At 44.3% G+C, this 24,765-nt stretch overlaps 2 protein-coding genes across 2 annotated transcripts; one reads left to right on the forward strand and one right to left on the reverse strand.

The window, feature by feature from the left end:
* The first annotated feature begins 1,601 nt into the window (after positions 1–1,601).
* LOC109484651 (ankyrin repeat and SOCS box protein 18-like) lies at positions 1,602–10,031 on the forward strand. Its single transcript, XM_019787998.1, has 8 exons — positions 1,602–1,680; positions 5,463–5,615; positions 6,354–6,492; positions 6,894–7,111; positions 7,415–7,433; positions 7,598–7,699; positions 8,390–8,575; positions 9,279–10,031. The coding sequence occupies exons 1-8, from the start codon at positions 1,604–1,606 to the stop codon at positions 9,957–9,959; spliced, it is 1,575 nt and encodes a 524-aa protein (XP_019643557.1). The 5' UTR covers positions 1,602–1,603; the 3' UTR covers positions 9,960–10,031.
* A 1,814-nt stretch (positions 10,032–11,845) lies between these two features.
* LOC109484610 (barH-like 2 homeobox protein) lies at positions 11,846–15,835 on the reverse strand. Its single transcript, XM_019787954.1, has 4 exons — positions 15,748–15,835; positions 14,415–14,590; positions 13,550–13,677; positions 11,846–12,062 (listed from the first exon to the last, which is right to left on the reverse strand). Exons 1-4 carry the CDS (start codon positions 15,833–15,835, stop codon positions 11,846–11,848), a joined length of 609 nt encoding a protein of 202 aa, XP_019643513.1.
* Positions 15,836–24,765: the final 8,930 nt, after the last annotated feature.

The raw sequence follows: 24,765 nt of genomic DNA on the forward strand, positions 1-24,765 counted from the left end.
TGTAAACTGTATCGTATATTTTATATATGTTTAGCACTCGGGCATGAACTTGCAATAAAGAACTTCTACATTTTGTCTGACCCTTACCTCTTCCCTCATGACCTCAATGACGAGCGGTCTCCAGGCAAGGTTCGTCACTTTAACAAACAAAAATACACATCTGTATCTGCTCGGAGCATGGCTATGAAAATGTAGTAGCCTTTTCTTTTTAGCATGGCATCAATCCCTATTATTTCTCCGGACATTAGATCTTTCGGTGGCAAGACACTATCTCGGAATACAGTAGGTTAACTGAATGGGTCGCTGTCAGACATCCTCCCATGGCAGGGGCAGCGGCTCCGAATTCCTTCTCCACCGAACCGCTGCCCCTGCCATGGGAGGATGCTGTCAGAAAGCAATATTAAAATAGGAGAAAAAGTCACAATCTTAATTAACCTCTGCTTGGAGAGTACTAGACAGTTTCCCTGCTCGATTAAAAATTAATGAAGCGATATAATAACGGGGTTTACTACAAAGAACATTTGGCAGCCTAGGGGCTGAGTTACATGTTCCGTACGTACATGGGTACTGTAAAGGTCAAACGGCATATGACACGTTAAGAAGTCTAACATGTTAAAATACTCAATAACTTGCTTGAAATCACTGACGACTTCCTTAAAAGGTTACAAGCCGAGCTTACAAGTACGAACAAATAGCAGCTAAAGCTGTATACCCGTATGTACATGAAAATTCAATATTAGCCTTAATGTATTGTAATATATTATTCGTCCTTGAAAATCTGATTCGGGCAATAAAGTAATAACTTTCCACCAAACAAATAATAGATCATATACTTTCATTACCTGATAATTTATGTCAGCCTGCCGTACAGTTTATGTTGCGATACATTATTAGTCCTTGTAAAACTAATCTTAAAAAAAATCAGAATTTCCCCCAAACATACAATTGGTTTGGCGCCGCCTATAAAAACAGCGCTCTCCACTTTCATTACCTCATCATTTACGTCATCAGCCGGGCTGTGCCTACGAAAGGACAAGGTACATCCATCCACAGTGTGCCAGCTGTCCTGCCGGTCTGTGCACTGTAGCTACTATAGATAATCTCTCTCGGGAAAAAATCTACGGTCAACCACAGCATACAGCGTTTTGTTCCAGTCGCCATTGCATGATCATATCAGGTTTTGCGTTCGTTTTATCAGTCAGTGACATTTTAATATTTTACAAGGGACGGCATACTGGCATCACCCTACGGAAGAGCGCCGGCTTGCGTGCACTTGATATTCATTCTCGGGAACTATATACAGTATACGTCACGGCAGCATACAACGTTTTGTTCCAGTCGCCATTGCACGATCAGGTTTTTGCGTTCGTTTTATCAATCAGTGACGTTTTGATATTTTTCAACAAGGGACGGCATATATACAATAACATCACCCTATACTACGACTGCTAGACGGCCGGTCTGTGTGCACTGGATGTCGGGAAATCTACGTTCACTATAGCATGGAGCGTTTTGGTCATGCCATCTTGGCATTTAGATACTAGTATCTTACACTGAGGGACGGTATACTAGTACATCATCCTACGACTGTCCGCACATCAGCATGGGAAGCAGCTACAGCTGTAGTAGCGTCTTTCCCGGCGACATTTTGGATGTCAGGGGACCGCTGCCCGAGCCATGGTGAGTACGTCACATTACGTCATGCCGGCAGTAGGAGTAGAAAAATTAGCTTCCATGGCATGTCAAAAACTGGGGGTTTTGAGGGGTCTTCAGGGTCTTTGGGAGCATTTATGTGCTATTTTTTGATTGCATATACGTAGACAACATAGCCGTCCTGGTTGAAAACAGCCGAAGACCACCAAACCCCCAGTTATATATATAAGCCTGCTACGGAGGCTATAGAAAATATGGCATGTTGTTGTTTTCTTACCATATGGTACCCGGTATTGCGCATGGAATGGTCGCTAAATTCTCCGAAAAATCGCGAGAAGTCTGAGAGATTCGATATGATTCCTAGATCTGACTGGTGGCCTATGAATTGGTTTTAGGGAACATCCTAATTTTCTAGTATTTCCTAAAAATCTTTTGTTTGTTTTTGAGATAGGAATGATAATCTCAATTCAAGGTCACTATAATATAAGGAAAGAAAAATTGTACCTATTCTACCCGAATTTCTTCTACATTGAAAGAATAGTGTGGTGTGATCACATGTTGAACTCTTGATTTTGAGAGGAAATGCTGTGATTATCGGCAATTTTGTATCCCCCCCCCCCCCCTTTCGCCATACGGCTTTCCATAGGCATAGACCCAGCAGGCTAAGCTAATTTCTTCAGTAACGTGTCTCTCCACACTACATCTGAGAAAGAGTCAGTGACCGTGGTATATCAATAATTGTAGAAATCCTCCCTGACTGAACCACACTTGTTGGATTGTTGCTAAGGTCAGATTTTCATATCAGGGGGCGTGAAGTTGAAACGGCCTTCGCCCTCAATAATCATTGATTGAAGCCTGTTGAAATAATCGGGCGGTGAAAATTTTTTTGCGGGCGGCCGCCCTGATAAAGATCTACATATAGGACAGGCATATCTTCTGTCTTTTTATATTTAGCAAGGAGGATGTAGCTATAGTATCATATGACCGCCTTGATAATAGAAAGCTGGTGATAATAGAAGCTGGTGATACTTGATCTCCAAACAGATCCCTTTCGGTGGCAAAAACACGGTATAAAATTGGCCAGGCAGTATCCATTAGCCAGAGAAGGTCGCCAGCCACCAACGGTTGGTGGGGGTAGCGACAAAAACAACGGACATATATAAAAAGCTAACGATCATTCCCCCACAACCTCTGCTTGGAGGGTAGGTGATACTGCGAATGATTATGTTACTGCATACCAGACTGTATAAATTAATCATTATGCGCATGAAACATAAAACAAAGCATCCAACTCTTCATGTTCTATTATTCAGCTTAAACTGCCCGACGAACAAAATACACTAGTACCTTTATTGCGTGCGTTGCACAAAAGACCAGCTTTAATTACTGGCGGATACTAAATTTAGTCTGGAGAGCACTTAAACAGCAAACGCGACGTGGTGACTCCAGGTTACACACAATTTTTATATGGCTTGACCTATATAGCTCGGGTCTAAGGTAAGTAATGGTGTATCATAAAAGGTTCAAACGTAATTTTGGCACCCATCCTACGTGTATAATGTGTATAATATTTTACTGAAACACATGGGTACATATGTCATGGCTGTTGTATTAAATGGAGGATACCAGTGACTGAGGATAACTGTGTGTTTAGTGTAGTGAATATAACGTTAGGTAAGACGTCTAATACTATATCCATATATAGTGTTATATCTGAGAGTATAATACTATATATGCATATACATATAGAATACAACACGGGGTATTCCGTATCGCCCGAGGTATCGGCCCGACCGCGGGTTCGGAACGCCCGACGGCCGCAGTGGTGAGTAATAATAGTGTAATAATATATATATATAATACTATATATCTGAGAGTATAATACTATATATGCATATACAGTGTTATAACTGAGAGTTCGTTCTGAAGAACTATAGTGAAGTCTATTTAATGAACCGTCCATTCAGCCAAGGAAACGTCCTTAGTTCAACATTACAGCAAACCTGCAATCCGTGTAGTATTTGGCACTTCTTCATTTTTTTGCACTGGAATTTTCTGGTGGGGTGAAAAAAATTCCAGTGCAAAAATGAAACTCCTAATTTTTTTCACCCCACCAAAAAAATTCCAGTGCAAAAACAGAAAATTCGGGGTTTCATTTTTGCACTGGAATTTTTTTTACCCCACCAGAAAAATCCAGTGCAAACAAGAAACCCCGATGGAAAAAGCCTAAAAACACGCCAACACCCAAACCTCTGCTTGGAGAGTACCTATTTGCTAGTAGTAATAGACTGACATCAATTACAACGTTACGAGTACACTATCCACCGTAGTGACGGCCTGGGTATGACAAAAAGTCGCCTAAGGCTAGGGAACTGATTTAACTGATTAAAACCCGGCAAGTGACGCCACAAAGAAGAGGAGTACGTCAGCTGACGTAAAGAAATGGAGAAGAACTAGTGAAGTGCAGAAAAAGGTCTTTTGCGTTGATTACCCTTGAGTCGTGACATAGGCATCACATAAAATCACAGGAGAACTAACCGATTGACTACAAAGTAGCATTTCCGAAGAATTAGAATAGAGAAGTACTAGTGAAGCGAGGTTTGAGTAATTTTTTTTGGCTTTTGCTAGTATAAGAAGGGGGCATTTGTTGTTCTTCCTCTTCTGTTTTTCTTTCACTAAAAGTATGCTGGAGATCCGCAATTCTTCTAGATCTATATGTACGGTTCCTTATGTACATATATAGAAAAGGCGCTCTTTATTACAAATTCCTACCCGAGGTCTAATAGCAGACTGAGAAAGACAAAGAGTACATAGTGTATTGAAGGAAGGTATACAACCGGGCTGTGAGCTTGTAAACACCACAAACAGATCAATGGGGTCGTGTGGCGTAGCGGCAGAGTGCGCGACTCGGAACCAAGAGTCCCGGGTTCGAGTCCTGACATGCCACCGATCTTGTGCCCCTGGGAAAGGCACTTTACACGGCTTTCCTCACTTCGCTCAGGTGTAAATGAGTATTGTCCTGTAATGTATTTGTCCCCTGTGTTGGTGGCGGCATTAATATAAGTTGAAGAAACTTGAGCGTGCCGTCACCACGTCTTGTGATGTACATGTTGGAATAAACAAAAACAAAAACAAAAAAACAGATAAGTATAGCGAGGCCTGTCGCAGGCTTTAATTATTTGAGTATATACTCGTACCACACTGCGCTCGTACTTCTTCATTTTCTTTGTACTTCTGATGACAGCTGATGACGTCACTGTGTACTTCCCTTCTGCGACGTGACGTCATACATGGGAACCCGTGAACTTTACAGGGTGCTGCTTGAATGGATGAACGAATGCCAAGCCAATACCCAGCTGTAGAGTCATTTTTGTTTTCTGGTGTGGCTTTTGTATATAGTTGCACAGTTTGGTTTCTTTCATTTTGCAATTTATTATTTATATATCATTTTTCATCTGTTTGTATATTTTTGTTGCGCACCACCACCTGCCACACCAGCTGCACCTCCTTCCCGGGACGCGATGTGCCGTGAGGCACTTTGTCCCGTATCATGTAGATGTAGATGTAGAATGAATGAATGAGAGAATGAATGAGATAATCTTCTCTGTACCGGGGGTGAAAAATGAGTGAATGAATGAGTAAATGAATGAATGAATTTTCTCTACCCTCCCCAAGACGGCGGCAGAGGGAGCTGGCTAGCCGTGGAGGTGTAGCGGTCGGTGCTAAATGAGCGAATGAATGAATGAATGAATGAATGAATGAATGAATGAATGAATGAAAGAGTATGATGTTCTCTACATTCTCCCCAGGCCGGCGGCAGAGGGAAGCCGTGCCCTGTACCGGGCGGCAGTAGAGGGTGACGCCGGGGCGCTGTCGGACCTCCTGCTGCAGCAGCCTGAGATCCTGCCGGGGGTGGAGAAAAACGCCCCGCTTATCATCATGTCTTCGGAGCAGCTGAGAGGGTGGGTGAGAGTTTATTGTTTACCAATCAATCAAAAATGGTTTATTAATAAAAGACATTGCAGCCAAACAGGCTGAATTGCGCCATCTGTACATACATATTGTGCAGGACACATAAAAAAATATTTACAACATAGTTTTAAAATAATCATACATTAGTGTCAATTGTTTCTAATATCAGTTAGCGTTCAGGATCCGCAACATCGATGGTACAGGACTGTTCTTAAACCTTTAAAGAGTTCGGCAGGTCGGTAGGGTTAGTTCATGAGAATTTCTAAGGGACCGTCCATGTGTTTGTCCCCTGGAAACGGGTACTAACTTTATTGAAATAAAGACCATCTGCATTAAAAAAATCAAAACAAAGAATGGTTTTCACCCAGAGTTTCGACCTAGTGGGATCGTGTAGCGCAAAGGTAGCGTGTTCGGCAGACCCCAGAGGTCGCGGGTTCGAATCCTGCCTTGTCACCGATATTGTGCCTTTGGGAAAGGCACTTAACACGACTTTCCTCACTTCATTCAGGTGGAAATGAGTAATAGTGAAATAGGAACGTCCATCGGATAGGGCGTTGAATGGAGGTCCCGTGTTTAGGGAGAGCCACACCCCACACACAGTAAAGAACCCACCACACTTACCGAAAATTAAAAGAGTAGGGGCGTGCCCTGGTGTGCGATGGTACAGATACTACCGTATGGAGCTGGTTATTCACTTCAAATCACCCGGACCTTGCCCTTATTTCCAGTGGGAGTCTGTTGGGTGAGGATCTGGAGTTTTTCCGGCAGTTTCTGCGGGGCGACTACAGCCGTGTGTGTCAGCGGGTCACGTGTCTGTGTCAGAAAGAACAGGACAGGGTTTACGTCGTCGGCATGACGCCCCTACAGGTCGGTTAGAGTGGAATGAATAAATGAATGAATGAGTGAGTGAGTGAAAGAATGGATGAGTGAATGGATGAATGGATGGATGAATGGATGGATGGATGGTTAAATGAATGGATGGATGGATGGATGGATGAATGAATGAATGAATGAATGGATGAATAGATTAAAGAATGAATGAATGAATGCATAAATGGATGGACGGATGGATGGATGAGTGGACGGATGGATGGATGAATTGACGGGTGAATGGACGGATGAATGGATAGATGAATGGATGGATGAATGAATAAACTAATTCTACAAAATTCTATGTAAAGCAATTGCATCATGTTAACCATCACATTGTCTAGCCAACAAACTACTACTCAGTATATAAATCTCACGAATAACATTTTCCGTGACAGGTCGCCTGCATGGCCGGGCACTCCCGCTGCGTTTCCGTGCTGCTCCGCCAGGGGGCGGACCCGGAGGCCAAAGAGACGCGGTTCGGAGCGTACATACCCGTGCGAGAATACGTCGGCACCGTGGTCCACCCTCTGTCTCCCACACAGCTCTGCGCCGCCAACGGGCACCAGGACTGCCTGGAAACGTTGCTGGAGTATTCCAAGACCGACGACGCCCCGTTTTACCCCAAGGCAAAACTGTTAAACTATGGCATTTAGATAATTGTGGCATTTAGATAATTTATTGGTATCTTTGAAAATGAATTGGTATCTTTTAAATATTGCTTCTTTTACGTATGTATACGTGAGGTCGGCAGAGTGCGCGACTCGGAACTAACAGTCCGGGGTTCGAGTCCTGACATGCCACCGATCTTGTGCCCCTGGGAAAGGCACTTTACACGACTTTCCTCACATAGCTCAAGAGTAAATGTATTTGTCCCCTGTGTTGGTGGCGGCATTAATATAAGTTGAAGAAACTTGAGTGTGTCGTCACCACGTCTGGTGATTAGATGTTGGAATAAAAAAATGTATTGTCACCTGTTCGCCGTTTGTAAACTTTTAGACCGATTGTATATGTCAACTTGTGGAAATTTGTATATGTACATGTGAACTCATGAGCTGCGATGAGTTTGTATCGAATAATAAAAACATTCTATATGTTATAGGTCTGCGGCGCGACGGTGTCCCACATCAGTCGTACGCCTCCGCTCCACCTCGCCTCGGTTCTTGAGCTGCCGGACTGTCTGGAGACGCTGGTCTCGCGGGGGGTGAGTCTTGAGTCAGGCTACTCTACCAGGCTTCGGGAGGCGGCTGGAAAGAGTAGAAATGAGCCAAATAGAGAGAGATAACATGATGCCAGGGAAGTTGGTCTGATGGGAGAGAACATTTTGCCGGGTGCCGATTTCTACTCTTTCCAGCCGCCTCCCGAAGCCTGGTAGCGACTAGAATCAGGCCTGCATGCCTTTTTTCGTGAGGCGTGATCAGGCCTTTTTAGTCTTCGTAATCCGTAGGCAGGCTAGCCTTCCAAAAAATCAACGTAATTCGTAATATACTAGTAGTACATTAGCCGCAAAGCGTAAGGTCGTAATCACACACACACACACACACACACACACACACACACACACACACAAACACACACACACACAATGTAATTCGTAATCGGCGGCGAAAATTTTGCATAATTCGTAATCACACTGGACCTTGCATAGCCTGACCAAGCAACATCGTTTGTATATCGTTTGCAAATAATTTTTTGAGTATGTCTTTTGTATAATATACGTTATTTTAATTTAGATGTGTTGTTTTCCAACATTGATGTGAAAAATGTGACAAATTGTACCTAATTCAGGGGGATGCGCTTCTGCTCCCCCTGCTGCTGTACATTTGTGAAAGAATTAGCAAAGAAGTAAATAAAATCATTAAAAAATTCAAATCACTACCCCCCCCCCATGCAGGCCCACCTTGAGGAGCGAGACGAGACGGACATGACGGAGACGTTCGGCAGGGGGATGATAGAAGACAGCGCGCCCCTGCAGGAAGTCTTACGTTACGTCTACGGGAGCGTGGACGCTGCGCTGGGTCTGCGGGGGCTGACCGCGCTCCATCACGCCTGCAAGTCCGCCAACGACGCCTGCCTGGAGGTCTGTATCTTTAGTCGAACCCAGTAGTTTCTTAGTAGCTATCAATAGTTCTATAAGTACAAATTGTCTGTTTTTATACCATGTTTCTTCTGCTCCTGCAATTAGCCCTCGGGCAAGAATTTGCAATAAACAATATACTATTTATTATGTTTACCGAAAGAAAACATATTGTTTTTGCTCGGTTTCGTCTTATTCCTCTTCTTTTTCTCCAAACAGTGACTCTTTTGTTGACGTCTGTCACCATATTAACTGGTGTTGGGTTACATAATGTTGCAATTTCATAGTAGGCATTTAGACTCCTGTCACCATATACATGTTTGTAAATGTGTTTGAGTAAGAATTAGCAGAGCAGACCATATCCGAAGGTAAACATTATGCATTTGCTTTGCAAATGTTACTTTTCTAGTCTGTATCTGTATCTGTATAGCCGGTATAACCGCCCTTCGGCGTAACACACCAGCTTCGCAGGCACGCGGCGCGGCGGCAGCTGGCTATATTACACCAATCGACTTGTTACACCTAAACCTTGAACATCTAACTCTAAACTGTTTAAAGCTATCTAATGACAATGCCCCTACTGTACTTGGTGACAGTGAGTTCCACTCTGCGATAGTTCTAGGAAAGAATGAATTCTTGAACACCTCAATCCTTGGTTGATATGATAACTCTGGTACTTGAAGGCATGGCTATTTCTTGTTCTCAGGTCCTGCTAGAACACGGCGCGGACTGCAGCACCTCGGCGCGACGCCAGGAGTCCCCACTGCACCTGCTGGCCGACCACGGCGTCAGGCACAAGTACTGGAACGGCGTGCCCGACGAGAGTTTCGAGAACTGCCTCAGACTGTTGCTGAACCACGGCGCGTTCGTCGACTGTACCGACGAGAAGCGCATCGACCTGATCGATCGCCCTCTGATCAAAATGTTCCAAGAGGGATTATCTGACAACTGTCTGGTAAACTGCACCCTCATTTTACTCGGCGGATCTACCTTCACGCTACGAAGAACCAAGACGGTGCCTTGCTGGCTCAAGACCCACCACTGGCAAGACCTGGAGGCCGGGGACGATAACATAGACTACGAGGACGGCGTGCCAGCGGATTCAGTACTCAACCTAACCGCTAGGGTCGCTGCTGAGATACCGAGAGATACGCTGTTCATGGGATTGCCAGAGAATCGGGAGGCATTGAGAGCGGCTGCCAATTGTAAGGGCGTGTATCTGAAGTACATCCTCTCGCTGCCGAACGAGCCGCGTAAGTTAGCGGACCTGTCCCGGCTCGTCGTCCGGAGGGCGCTCGGGAGACACGTGCACAGGGACATCGGGAAACTCGGACTGCCGAAAGCCATGGAGGATTTCATTCTTCTCTGGGACTTGGACTACGAGTAAGACGGGTCGAGACGGTCCAAGACTTTGGTTTAAAAGATGGACTGATTTGTATCACCAGCGGGGCTGGAATTGTAGAAAAACTGCTCACTTTGTCATTGAATAAAAAGTTATGTATGATTTTTCCTTAGAAATCCTCTAAAAGAAAGGGAAATGCTATTTCAGAAGGTTCAATTGTGAAAATTTTTGACCCCCCCCCCCAGGAAACTCGCGCCTTTGGCGCTCGCTGATCCCAGACCTCGGGAAGAACCCCCCCCCTTCAAACTTTGGCTACGGCATGTAAAGTCACAGACGGAAAGTAGTGGACACTACTTGAAACGTCTGACATGAGCAGTTTTCAAAATTTTTTCAGTTGCTTGAGTAACTGAGTGTCACTGACGAAAGGTAGTGGATACTACCAGAAACGTATGACCGTTTCCAAAACCATATCCCTTTGCTTGAGTAGCTGCTTTTGGCGTATCTTATTACCTGGCGTATGCTTGAGTAACTGTTCTCTTGTGTAAGTCATTATTTGGTTGTCTAACCTTCATCTACGAGTCAAGAAAGTCTTCGATGGAAGTCACTCCCCCCAAACACAAGTCATTGTCCGTTCCGCAAACTTGCTTTATCCTGATTAATCAAACATTGAATTTAATGATTATTAGTACCAGCTGCTACTTGTATTAATTGATAAAGTAATGTGATATTTATTAAACGTCAATTATAATGTATTAATGGTCTGTAACATATTTGAAGTGATTGGAAATCACAGATGATGTATTGTGAAGATCGTACAGAAAGACACATGTATCTATAAAGATTTGAACATGTTATTTTTATCGAAGGAATATTGTGAAATAGTGTAAAGTATTTTGAATGAAAAGAGAGAAGCCTCACAGATTGTTATGTATCAAATGCTATTTTTATTGTTTTGTCCCCGGTCTCTGGAGTGCAATTTCTGTATTTTCCGCCAGATGCCGTTTACAACCCGAGGGGTGAAGTCTGCCATCTCTGACCGTCTTGTCAATATGCTGTGATACTATCATGAAACTTCATCTGTGTTGGTAGTTAACGTTAAATGTTTAGAGTTAAAACTTTTGAGAAGCCACGTGACAAGCTTCACTGGGTCAGTCTACTGAGGAAGACCAGAATGACTGGTCGAAAGCTCTAGGTGAGAGAAATTTTTGCGTTGGACCAAAAGTTTTAACTCCAAACATTCTGTGATAGTATTGATTTGTATATCTATGCTGCACGGACATTGTTAAAGATAGCTACAACCTACCTGTCTAGTTTGCAGGTCACTTTGCTTTGTTGCCTAGTCTTCTATTGTTCAGTAGTTCATTACAAAAATGATGACAGTGTAAAACGGTGTTTAACGATGTACCTTTATATTTCGAATTAATAGACAGGAATCATCTTGGCACAAGCTTTATCACTTCTTTCCATGTTTTCCATTGTATACATACTGTCACAACCGTGCATCTTAATCACATTCCAGAGGATTTTATCACTTTTAGATGGTACATGTATAAATAAAGTTTAACATGATGGTATGGTATATCACATTGTCGTCTTGTCAGGTATTCTTATATACGCATACCAACAGTTAAGATACATGCATGTATAAAAAGTGCTTTCGAGTGAAAGCTACTGTGTGCATGGAAATCGTAACTTGGAAATCTATGTACAATACTGCCATATCTTACATTTGTCTTAAGTCTACGTACGTAAGTAAAAATATACCTTATCGATATTTCTTATCATATATGTAAATATAAACTGACAAACGCATAATACGACAGTTTTAGATCTTACAACAACAACTTTGTCTTCTTAAGAAAGAATGAAAGACATATATGTACCTCCTTACAACACGCGAAAATAATAAAAATTCGGTTTGTTCAAAAAATTTACTGACTGGTTCTGGGGAACTCTCTGACGTAAGATGACAGATTTCCCAGCAGTCCTGTCGGCGCGTCATGTGACCGGAAGTGAACCGGAGATGACGTAGTGGTGACGCAGGCCTGCAGAGGCTGACGCACTCCCGGGCAGTCGCTTTCTGAGCATGCGTGCCGGTACAGTTCCTCCCACCGTTTGCTGACGCTCGTTTCCCGCTTCCACTTCGTTCTGTGCAGGGGTGAAAAGAAACAAGGCTGAGGCAATAAAAAACATTGCCAAGGCGACGACTGAAAGATATATATCATTTCATGTGGTGGAGCTAGCAATCTACATTACAATTATCAGAAAAACATATTTCCCTATCTTATAAACACATGCATGTAGTGAAATTTACAGGATGGGTGGAGGAGGTGTGGGGCAATATACCAAATACACGTATAGGAGGAATCAGCCGTTCTTCCCCAGTTATCACATAGATTTTAAGATGACATTCTTACTTACTTTACTTTGGTCGAGTTCCCACTCGAACCAAACTCAAAACCACCCTCCACTCCACTTCACTCTATCCTCCACCAGAGACTGGATTTTATGTCTGATCTGAAGTTGTTACTCCTAGGACTTGTTTGACCTTTTGTGGGTCCCCAAAAAGACGGATAATTTCTTTTCCCTGTGTGATCTGTTTGAATAAACCCACCCCATCGGCCTAAATGTTCTTGGGGAGGGAATGTCAGATTCCTGATCAAGCGGTCTTTGGCCAAAGACAGCTGTGCTCTCTGTCCATGGTGTGGGAAGAAGACTGATGACCAGTAATTAATCATGCCAGGCATCTGGATGGGTGGCACGTGGGCACCCTGTGTAAGTTACCTGCTTGATCCAAAAACCACATGGCTGAAAGTTTCCTCAATACCAATTCCCCGGGGAACGCATTCGTGCAATTTTTGAAATTCTTTCAAAGCGATCGTAGTACTTACACAAATGCCTCCGCCCCAAAGGCGTCGCCAAAAAAAAGTCGGAAATTTCAACCTCTCAACCTCTCAAAAGTATCATGGGGTAGCGTGGCGGCAGAGTGCTTGACACGGAACCAAGAGGTCCCGAGTTCGAATCCTAACATGCCACCGATCCTGTGTCCTTGGGAACGGCACTTTACACGACTTAGGAGGAAAACATCGAAAATTTAATACCTACGGCTACGTCTAAATACATAAGTATTCATAAGTTTTGTGTGTTCGACCTTCAAATCAATCTGCGGTTACATCATCTCTCCTTGCCTTCCTACCAGTGTACTGCATTCAAAAACACAATTTACCGTGCTTTTCGCTACCATGTCTACTCTTTCAATTCCAACCGTTTCTCTGGGGTCGTGTGGCGTAACGGCATAGCGTTCGACTCGCAACCAAGATATCCCGAGTTCGAATCCTGCCACGCCTCACTTTACTCAGGTGAAAATGAGTATGTCTGTTTTCCGTTCATGCGCTTGTCTGCGTTGGTGGCGGCATAAAAATGAGTTGAAGAGCATAAAAATAAGTTGAAGAACTTGAGTGTGCCGTCGCCATGTCTTGTGATAAAAATGTTGGAATAGAAAAAAAAACGCTTCTGAAGCCATGTAGACAGAGGCGACAATTTGCCACTTCGGAACAACTCACAGTGTACAGTTTTTCGCTGCCATTTCTACACGTTCCAGCTGCCTCTAAAGATAGAGCCTACAGTTTTCTGACCTGCGGTTCTGGTACCAGGTCTTGATCTGCGTCTCTGAGAGCCCGAGGGCCCTGGCGACCTCGGCCCGCTCCGCCACGCTCAGGTACTTCTGACAGCGGAACTTCCTCTCCAGGGCCCGCAGCTGAGACTGAACATGGAAGGACGTTAAACCGTCAGGTAAAAGATAGTTTTAATCGACAAATCAACCATTACAACTAGAGAACATATCAACACAGTCACAATCGTCGATTTTCAAGTAAGCTGTGACAGTGTAAGAAACAGGAGGCGCTTACAACAGAACAAGCCTTCAAAAAAGATCTAAGACATGCTTTACGGCATTCACCAGGCCAGCTGAATATCATACGACACATTTAGGATGATCACAAGAATCTATTCTAAGGATCTACGACAAAATTTTCCTTTACAAGAAAGTTCAATTTTCTTGGACACAATTAACGGCCGCTGTTCCAAAAATGCTCCTAAGTTGCTGTCATAAGAGGATACCTCGATGGATGTAACGGGGGATTTATCTATTCATTTCTGTCTTCTATCAGAGTAGTCCAACTCGCATTGCTTTTCAGAGGTGCACTGAGAAGTTAACTTATAGATACATAATCGCAATGCGATCAAAAGAAAATTGATGAACAGAAATAATATCACGCTAAAGAAGCTGGTGTGTCAGGCCGAAGAACGGTTATGTTTTAGGTGCTTTATTTCCTCAATTAACAAACATACAAGTACAGACAGACAAGGATGTAGCTGGTCTTCCTGACATCATACAAATAAACTACATCAAAATTGAACGCGTTCTTTACATACAACTTAACACATAACATTGCATTTATGCTGGCTATTCAGATACAGATAGATACAGATACAATGTACCTGTGTGAAGACGGTCCTCCTGCGGCGCTGTTTGCGGGGTCTGGTCGGCAGGGTGGGCTTCAGGGCGGCGCTGAAGGGTTCCGCCGGCCGCCGGTCCGGTCTGTGCAGGTGGAGCGGGTACTGCGAGCTCCACCGGACGGGCAGGGACGTGTGAGGGGGCGGGGTGGGTTTCCTCTCTGTCGGAGGAAAAGAATGCACAGAAATGAATATTATGGGGTCGTGTGGCGTAACGGCAGAGTAATCGACTCGGAACCAAGAGGTCCCGCGTTTGAGTCCTGACATGCTACCATGCCACCGACCTTGTGCCTTTGGGAAAGGCACTTTACACGACTTTCCCCACTTTACTCATGTGAAAATGAGTATTGCATTGTCCTGTATTCGTCCTCTGCGTTGATAGTGACATAAAATGATATAACTTGAGTGTGCCGTCACCATGCATGTCTAGTCATGAAATGTTAAAATATAAAAAATATTGAAAGCTTTTAGCTTGTAGCTAGCTTGTAGCTACAGAAAAAGTGCAAATCGAAATGTGTGGAATCTTACGTATCCTTCTAAAGGTTAATCTTTTACTACTCGCTTACAAGAGGAAACACGCTAAATACAATGGAAGACAGATTTGGGGTACACTTCTGTATATGTAGACACAGCATTAGCACGAAGTACTGGAACAGATCAAACCCTAGCGTTTCAAAAGGAGTTGAAGCTGAAGATGGTAAGTTGGAGCTAAAGTTGAAAAGTTGAAGCTAAAAGACGGCACGGTACAGAGTTCAGACTTTCTCTCGGCCCGTAAACCACACTTTTAATACTGGCCGGGGTGAAAAGTTCAACTCAGCTCGGCTAGCTTCTGAGACAAAAGTACTACAACATAACGGTGTTTAATGCGACTAACTAGCGGTATATTTCAAACACTAACATTTAACAGTTAATTGGCTTTGTATGTTAATTTGTTTTCACAATCGAGTTATATTTCAATTGTATCATTTGTGACTTCATGTGTTTGGATTATGTTTACTTGTACATTGACTCCTTTGGAAACCAACCCTATTCGGCTGAAGGACTATATTATGTATCCAAGATTGATGAACAAAGAAATAAACAAGAGTTAGAGGTTCACAACTCACTATGGAATAAGCTACCACGTGATTGTTTCCCATATGGGTATACTATAACCTTAAACTTTTCAAGTCTAAGTTTAACAAACATCTGTCCTCACTGGCTGTACAGTAACCCAAAATATTTTCAGTGGCTCTCATGAGCCTTGTTTTGTGGTGAATATGAAGTAAATAAGAAAAAACTAGATTTGATAAGTGATCTCAACTCCTGATGACCTCACCTTCTTCTGCCCGCCTGTCCTTTTCCGGTTCTTCGTCTAAGATATCCTTGATGAGAAAAGACTTCCGTGGTTTGTGTTCCACCGCCATCTTTCAGTCCTTCCAAGAAACGTTCTCATCCAAACTTCTCAAGCACCTCGAGGTCTACTCAAGTCTTCGCCTGCCTCCTTCTGCGTGTCGGAAACGTCTTGTACGCGTTCCTTGGACCCGGGTTGTCTTACCGGAGCCACTTCTTCACCTGTCAAGGCCCGCTTTATTAGAGCCGAGACTGATGGGGAAGCCACGAGAAGGTGACAGCCTTCTCCCGAAGTCTCACGTCTTCACAATTAAGAACGTTAAGAACATTCGCTCGCTCCAAGAAGGAACAGGGTTCACGGAACACGGGATACGGTCTCTCTAGAAGTTGAACTCGGGAAGCGACACGACCGCTAGGACCTGGTGAAAAAATTGAATGAGGTTTCCAAGCCCTAAAAACTGCACTGGATGCTTTTTAGAACGTTAAGAACAAATCGCTCGCTCCAAGAAGGAACAGGGTCCACGGAACACGGGATATGGTCTCACTACAAAGCTGAACCCAGGAAGCGACGCGACCGCTAGGACCTCGTCTCTCACACGTTGACTGTACCGTGCAAGTCGGATACAGGCAGTATCCTCGCGATACCGCCTCAGGCACGTGTAGATATCGAGTTATCGCTCACAAATTGACGCATCAGATCAAATCAGGTACAAAACTGTAGCCACGAAGATATTTTTCTTGGAGGACGAATTTCAAGAAAACGAAGCTCGCGTTCTTCGTAGGGTGACTGTAGTGTAATAGAGCGAGCGGAGACTGGAACATTTTTGTGTAGAGGGTCTCTACCGTCTAACAAGTCGTCCTCGCAAACCCCACATGTGGGCCTAGTTAGCGGCTCTGTTCCCGACGCAATTTACGACCGGCCCCGGAGGGTCGTAATTAAGTCTGTATGGGCGGGGAGAGAGCGGGAAGGGGTCGGGCCGAATTATCAGCCGGGGTTCCGTGATGGGGACCTGGTCGAACCTTCAAGCAGACGTTTTAAGCCCCTGTCACACGTTTAGGACATTCCCTCGACCACCGGTACCAGCCGACCAAGGTTGGCTCAAGTTCAGGAGTTCGGTAGCAAATTTAAGCCATGTCTACCTTTCTATACAAATTGAATCGAATCTGAGTTAACTTTGAGTCAAATTCGACCCACGACCACTGCCGACCTACTCCCGAACACAAGCCAACCGTCAGCCAACCATGACCGGCCCCGGAGGGTCGTAATTAAGTCTGTATGGGCGGGGAGAGAGCGGGAAGGGGTCGGGCCGAATTATCAGCCGGGGTTCCGTGACATGATGGGGACCTGGTCGAGTCGAACGTCCAAGCAGACGTAAGGTCAGAACATTTCCCCGACCACCAGCCGACCAAGGTTGGCTGAAGTTCAGGAGCAGTCTGACCAGATTTAAGCTCCCGCTAACCACCACTAGGAAGACGTAGAAAACGCAGCGTAGAACTGTGAACCGGACCTCATATCTGCTTGGAGATTACTGGTCGGGATGGATGCGGAATCATCTCCAAGAAGATATGCGACTCCGGCTTGATGTTGTGTATAGTCAAAGTGAGCATTCGAGGGGCTTAAGCCCTTACATTAGACATGTAGACATTACATACAGGATTCTGAAAGTTTGAGTCAATACGGAAAATATTCTAAGAGACTCCTAAAGTTGCCAGGTGGTTAGGTGGTTCATGCAGATGTGGGGTCATGTGGTCGCTAGTGAAAGTTGGAATGCAACGTTGACATTACTTCCTTCTGTGTGTCCCTCTAGTTGCGCAATTTTTTGATTGAGACGCTAAATGTGCCCCTTACCTCCGAATATAGACTCTGCGAAAAAAAAAAAACTACAGAAAGCTAATAATTGTGCTTGTAGATGCGGCATTTTAGTCGAACTGACGCGATTTAACAGGGGACAGGTCCGACAATTCTCCCCGTCCACCACGCGGAGTGATTTAGCAGGTACGGAAAGAAGTCCGAGAGGATGAGAGGAACCAGACTCACCCCGGCACGAGCGGGGACGTCGTTACCTCTTACTCACTAATCTGCAGGAATAAAGACCCAGAACCATGCTCAGGTACGGTCCTGGATAGTCCAATCGTATCCAGAACCATGCTCAGGTAAGGTTCTGGATAGTCCAACCGTACCCAGAACCGTGCTCAGGTACGGTCCTGGATAGTCCAACCGTATCCAGAACCATGCTCAGGTACGGTCCTGGATAGTCCAACCGTATCCAGAACCGTGCTCAGGTACGGTCCTGGATAGTCCAACCGTATCCAGAACCGTGCTTTATCCAGAACCATGGCCCTGGATTTAAAATGAATTGAAATTAATAAACGAATAAATTAATGATTTAAAATGAATAAATGAATTGAAATTGATAGCTCAGTGTACGATCAAGGGCATGACATCAGTCCTCTAGATAAAAAACGTTCCTTCAGTCCCCCACTCTACACCAATTTCTTAATTTTTTCCTTACTCCAAACTAACTTGACACATATAATTATGATGTGGTATATATTTCTCTCCATGCGTCCACCGTAGTCTATATTGTGTTCCGCACATCTTTCCCCATCCGGATCGGTCTATTTTATTCTCCCCTCCGTGATGACGTAATCCCACCTTTCCAGCTCTCTTCTATTCATTGCGTTGATGAAAACGCGTGTAAAGACTAAATCCGCTAAACTCCGACCCTGACATTTAGCGAAGCCAGCAGCACGTGTGTACATGTACATGTACAGGTCAGTCTTGGCACGCGTGATAAACACGTTAGTTAACACAAGCAAAGGACGAGACGACCAGCCGCTCTTTGTTCCCAACCGCCTCGTTTGCCGCTCGCCTTGGTGACGGGTATTCAGGATAACGAGAGATGCACCTTGTTGTATCTAATCTCCAAGCAGATTTGGTGGGGGCAGGTGGACTTACATTTTCTATTGTACAAAAAAAAAAGCGAGAAGAAGTTGACCACTCTGTATTAGCTCAGTAACTAGAACACTTTAGTATAGTACCCTTGCATGTTCCTTATGTATGTATGTCTAAGTCAAGTAGTGTATCTTTTGTCTCCACTCTCCACTTTTCTATGTCTGTTACGTCTTGACCTGTACCTATCTCGTCGTGCTATGAATGTACAATAAAGGTATTTCATTTCATTTCTTAATCTTGGCCGTCTATGTCCATCGTCCTTGCCCCACCGAATCTGCTTGGAGATTAGTTGTATCCAGAATTCTAGAACCGTGCTTTGCCAAGAACCATGCTCAGGCACGGCCCTGGATAGTCCTCGAGTATCCAGAACCATGTTTTATCCAGAACCATGATCAGGTACTGTCCTGGACGAGTATCCAGAACCATGCTGTATCTAGAACTATGCACAGACATGGTCCTGACTAGTCTACGCCTATGAGAACCATGCTTTATCCAGGACCATACTTAGGCACGGCACTGGATAGTCCACACGTATCCAGAACCGTGCCTGGGACAAATCTACGTTCTTGGATATGCAGAGACTATACAGAACCGTGCCTGATCGTAACTATAACTCACCCAGGCATAGAACTCGATCAATGATAAAATGTCACCTTAAATGATGACAAACACATTTACCTACAGTTAAGTAAGCATGTAATTACAGTACTTCAAAATACGTGATGCAGAATGTATTGTCATGCAAACTGTGACAGCCAGTTATACAACTTCCTTCTTTAGAATGGTGTATTTTCTGTGTCAATGAACTGAACGTCTTGCAATAAACTCCTGAGAGTGAACACTGCCCGCCAGTACCCACGCACAAGCTACTAACGTTACGTCTGTTGAAATATTTGATAACGTTCCAAGTCGAAGACGTTACTGAAATAGATATTCACATCCATCTTCAAAATTGGAGATGGTTATATTAAGTACACTTCATAAATATCACGCAATCTTTATGAACTATGAACTACAGTTTATATCTATGAAGCATTCTTAAATATCACGTCATAACAATTTGTTACATCAGTGAATCATTACCTTGAACTTCACCTCTATCTGTCAAGTTCATATGGAAACAAGTAAGTATTGACGTAGATTCATAACATATGATTATGATCATATCCATATTGCCCTGTTCATCCTGTCACGGTTTCTAGTTAACTGTAAACGCAAGGCGTTTTCTTCCTTGGTCCCTTTCCTTTCTTCCATTCATTTCTTTCCTCCCTCCCTCCATTCCATCCTTCCTTTTCTCTAGTTTTCTTTCTTGCATACTCCGGAGGTAGCCTGGATGCCAGACTGTTTCGTTGGGTGCATGTTGGCCCTGAAGCTGAAGAGCTGGCCTGTATAGGCCCTGGAATCAGCCTCGCATCCAGGTTTCTCCGGAGGCTGATATTGTTTACAGAACCCAGACACCCCGCACTAGTACTTCTGAATCCAGAGTAGCCTGGATGCCAGACTGTATTATTGGGGGCATGTTGGCCCTGGAGCTGAGGAGCTGGCATGGGTATACCCTGGACCCGTGGAGCTGCTGTATGTGCGCCCTTGAAACAGTCTGGCACCCAGGCTAGTCCGGCTGCGTAGGCCGATACTGTTTACGAGACCCGGACACCCCGTACTGCCCACTCCACAGGTGGTCCCGGGAAAACGTTACAGCTCTGGTGTCGGCTGGCAGGCTTATTAAAGCGGGCTAAAGACCCGGGATCAAACTGTCAGCTTCAATGGAGGCTGACGGAGTCAACCAACTGTGGGAGGGGGGGAGGGGTCAGCGGCGGGGCAGGGTGTTCTACAGGTCAGCACGTGTACTTTGCTACATTTCTACAAACTTGTCACATTCGTCGTTCGACAGGTTTGCGACAACAAAGTGAGGGAATGGAACATTCAGAGTTCCTGATCGAACACCAAAAGCCTCGCCCCTTGTTCTATTTCGAACTCGTCGAACCCGCCGTTCTACTGTTCTATTTCGAACTCGTCAAACCCGCCGTTCTACTGTTCTATTTCGAACCCACCGTTCTGCTGTTCTATGTCGAACTCGTCGAACCTCCTGTTCTGCTGTATTTCGAACCCGCCGAACCCGCGCCGCCGTTCTACTGTTCTATTTCGAACACACCGAACCCGCCGTTCTACTGTTCTATTTCGAACTTGTCGTACCCCTTGTTGTATTTCGAACACTACTAAGCATGAAATCACAAATCACACTACCCGCGCTGTGCTTTTAATTTGGTCTTGGAGACGAAAAAAAACTATTCAGTCTTCAGAAACGGGGATTGCTTTCCTCAGAATTCTTGCTCTGATCGGCCCACAGTTGGAATGTGAGGAGAGGGTACGCAGGACCCAGGTGTTGGCATTTTGCTGACAACTTGAATCAGACTCGTATAAACGCCACATGGCATAACGCGCACATTGAACTTGGGAAGTTCACGTTGTGTTCAGAAGTAGTGTCCTTGACCGCCCTAACTGAATGGTGCCGGATTCTTAAACGTGCTCAGTGTGTGGCTCACAGCTTAAGGCTAGGTCATATCCATCGCAAAATTGTCCTACGAGCGACGATTGAAAACCACGATAGTCGTGCATCTATCACCAATTATTCAGCTGTCTTGTAATATGGAAAAAGCTGTCTTAGCTCCTTGTGGGCGGTTGGGTCTGTCACAGCCTGCTTGACAATTCTACAACATCAAAATCGTGCGACAACCTACTACGAGTGTGACCGCCCTGTAACATTGTGGGTTCCTTTAAACGTGCTTAAAGTGTGGCTTTTGTGACCGACGGCGAGTAAGGTCTCAATCAAACAGGAGTGTTCCTTTCAATAGCGCGGAAAAGTTGATGAAAAACTGTTGCAATGTGTTAGGAGACAACCCCCCATGTCCCCCTGTCCCCTGTGACAGGAAGTTGTCATAGGCACACCACATCTGTATCTTATTAGTTGTGAATAAAGGACTCAGACCACAGCGTCTGGGAGACAGTCCTGGCAGGCAACCACTGAGTACGGACATCATCTATAGCCTCTGCTTCCAATACCCTACATTGGTGGCCAGCGGTGTGTCCTTCATACCCTACAAAACTTACAAATTCGGTATCATGGATTTCATGCTACACGGACAGGCGGACAGGGAACTCTTGAGTAGTTTAATGTCTGGAATTGTTTTCCCCTTGGTATCAATCATCCTATATAATGAAGTTGGTATGCCGGTGCGTCTTGGTTCTGCTTCGACCTCGCAGTATTTTATGAGGTAACATGCCTGCCTTGTTTTTCGTGAATTTCTAACAGTTGGTTCTGAGTTAGTTCATAAATAATGTACTTACAAAGTAATGAAGGTAAATAGAAATAGAAAGGACATCGATGAAGGTTAGACACCCAGGCCATACGATATACAAGATAACAGATACTGAAGCAACTGGATAGGTTTTGAAAACTGTCAAACAAAACGGAAAGTCTTGATATTGGTAACGAAAGCCTATCGCCCACCACCTGCATGCCTCGTTAACAAATGTTTTTCATCAATCGTGTCCAGTGCAAGCGGCGCGTGTCATTGCTAACAAAACTGTAACTCATCAAGCAATTTTCCAATAATATGTCCGCCCTTCTCCCCAGGCGGTCTCGGATCGGTTTTCGCGAAAGTAGTTTTTCACACGTGTCCTGAAACTTCACAGGGAAATCTAAACGGCGGCACTGCCTGGAGGGAATTCCTGCAATTTGGAAGACACGTCGCCGGTCCAGTGGTGACATCTTTAAGTTAACAACATTAGGTTTGTCTCCGATTGTGAAACCAAGGAAATTGGTCAAATGTATATAAGGGACAGGCCGGAAAGGTTTGTAAAAAAGGGTGGCTGTGAAATCAAGGAAATTGGTCAGATGTTCGAACACGTAAGGGGCCGACCAAATGTACATATATAAGGGAAGGTTTGGTAGCCTCTACCAGGCTTCAGAAGCAGCTGAAAAGAATAGAAATTGGCCAACTAGACAGCATGCCAAGGGAGTTGCTAACAATTATGTTTTTTTACGAACCGTCCTTACATGTAGCAACTCTGTCGCAACAGCATACATAAAAATGCGTTTTGTAGAGCCACATGTCCCTTTCTCTCTCCGTCTCTCTCCGTCTCTGCCTCTCTCTCCATCTCTCTCCGTCTCTCTCTCTCTCTGTCTCTCTGTCTCTGTCCCTCTCTCTCTCTCTCACTATTCTATTCATCTGGGCATCGCCCGATGTAAATGCCATGCATTGTGTTAACGAAATAAACAAGCCGCCCATATTTCACCAAATACTAAACAACTACTAACAATCTACATCCATTTCTCGTTTGTGTGATCGTTCGTGCCGCCCTTATATAGGGACTGCAAATTTTTGCCGCCGATTACGAATTACGTTACATTCTCAGAGCTGATTACGACTTTACGCTTTGCGGCTAATATACTATATGATTTTTCGGGAGGCTGTCTACAAAGGCCTGATTACACCTTGTGAAAAAGGGCATGCAGGCCCCCCCTTATCCTATCTGCCGTCTGTTTCCCCTGTTTTGGCGCTAAAGCACGGGTTATCTAACTTCCCGCCCGGGTGATTTAACTGCGGATGTAATGAAGACTGTCACTTCGTTCCCGGATAATCATGATGAATATAGCGGCGAAAAAAGATCGCATTTATAAATTACCACCCTCCTGATTGAACACAAATGTCGCGAGGGTTCCGTGACCAGATGAGACCGTATCAAAAACATCTGTTTTGGTGTTGGAAAAGTTTACCGAGGAGTTAGTTACGAAACAAGGAAGTGTCTATGAAAATGCTCTTAGGTCGACAGCGAGTGACGTCACTGTGTTGGACAACATATTTTAGTTTAACCTCTCTGAATTTGTTTAGTTATTCGGCCATTTTTGGTGTCGTTTGGCATCTAATCTCACTACGAAATGAAAAATTTTCTTCCCAAGTTCCCACGATAAAAAGTGATATTTTAAGCGTCCCAAAGTAGGACGTTTCCGCGCTTGTAGAGATAAGGTATCTAACTGTTGAAAAAGCGTCTACACGCGGTGCTTATTGTTATCGAGATGGCGCAAACGGACCATACCATTGGTCATGCGATAAAGGACAACTAAGGAGACAAAGGATTGAAAAAGCTTGAAAAAAATGCCTGCTTGACTTAGTTGCAACCTTACTTGACAATAGACATGATCAAATACAGTCACCTTTCGATCGATAAGGCATGGACAAACACAAAAGAAGGCAACAGAACAAAACCCCAAACGCGAGAACAGTTATTCAACTTATTGAGGATGGTAGCAGCGGCAGGACAAAGTTAAAAAAAAAAAACAATACCTCCACTTTTCATGGAGGTAAAAAGGTTTGTTAAGAGAATTTGTTGAGAGAATTTGTCCACCTGTGACAGAGGACGGGTCGTGCCCCTGCCAGGGCAGACAGGGAGACCCGTCCATTACGGCGATGATATATTGGTTTAACCTGCCTTTTGAGTGTCGGAGTCAATCCTCGTCAAACCTCGCGTGGTTTGAATTATCCGCGTTTAGAGGCGGTCACGCGAGGGACGGGGAAGTAACATTTCGGGTCGTCTTTCATCGCAAGACTCGTCCTGGGTTAGCTGAATGGTAAACAGAAAGGAAGAACTTTTATTGGCAAAACAAAAAGTGCAGCGACTTTCGTAAGGTCCTTAACTAGACATACAGACACGTTGGTACAACAGAATTGATCTACGTACAAAACTATAGATGAATTAAACTAAGGTCTAATCATTCCGTGCTTTGATATATTTACCTATTTGTACACAGTGAGGGATAATACAACAGATATATGCACAAAAACAATTCTCTAACTACTAAACACTAAATTCTAACTTGTTAGGTTTGACTTCTTTTCTTAGACGAATGATCCCACTTTTTCTATAATGTGTGGGTTTTGTGATGTTAACAGGAGAGTCAGTATATAGTGCTGAATAGACCCAATTCGCACATGATATAAATAAAGGCGCGTATCTTTAAGCAGTGTCGACGGACGTCTTCTCATTAGA

This window comes from Branchiostoma belcheri, unplaced genomic scaffold (assembly GCF_001625305.1).
Source record: "Branchiostoma belcheri isolate BF01 breed outbred unplaced genomic scaffold, Haploidv18h27 scaffold7, whole genome shotgun sequence".
Taxonomy (NCBI): Eukaryota; Metazoa; Chordata; class Leptocardii; order Amphioxiformes; family Branchiostomatidae; genus Branchiostoma; species Branchiostoma belcheri.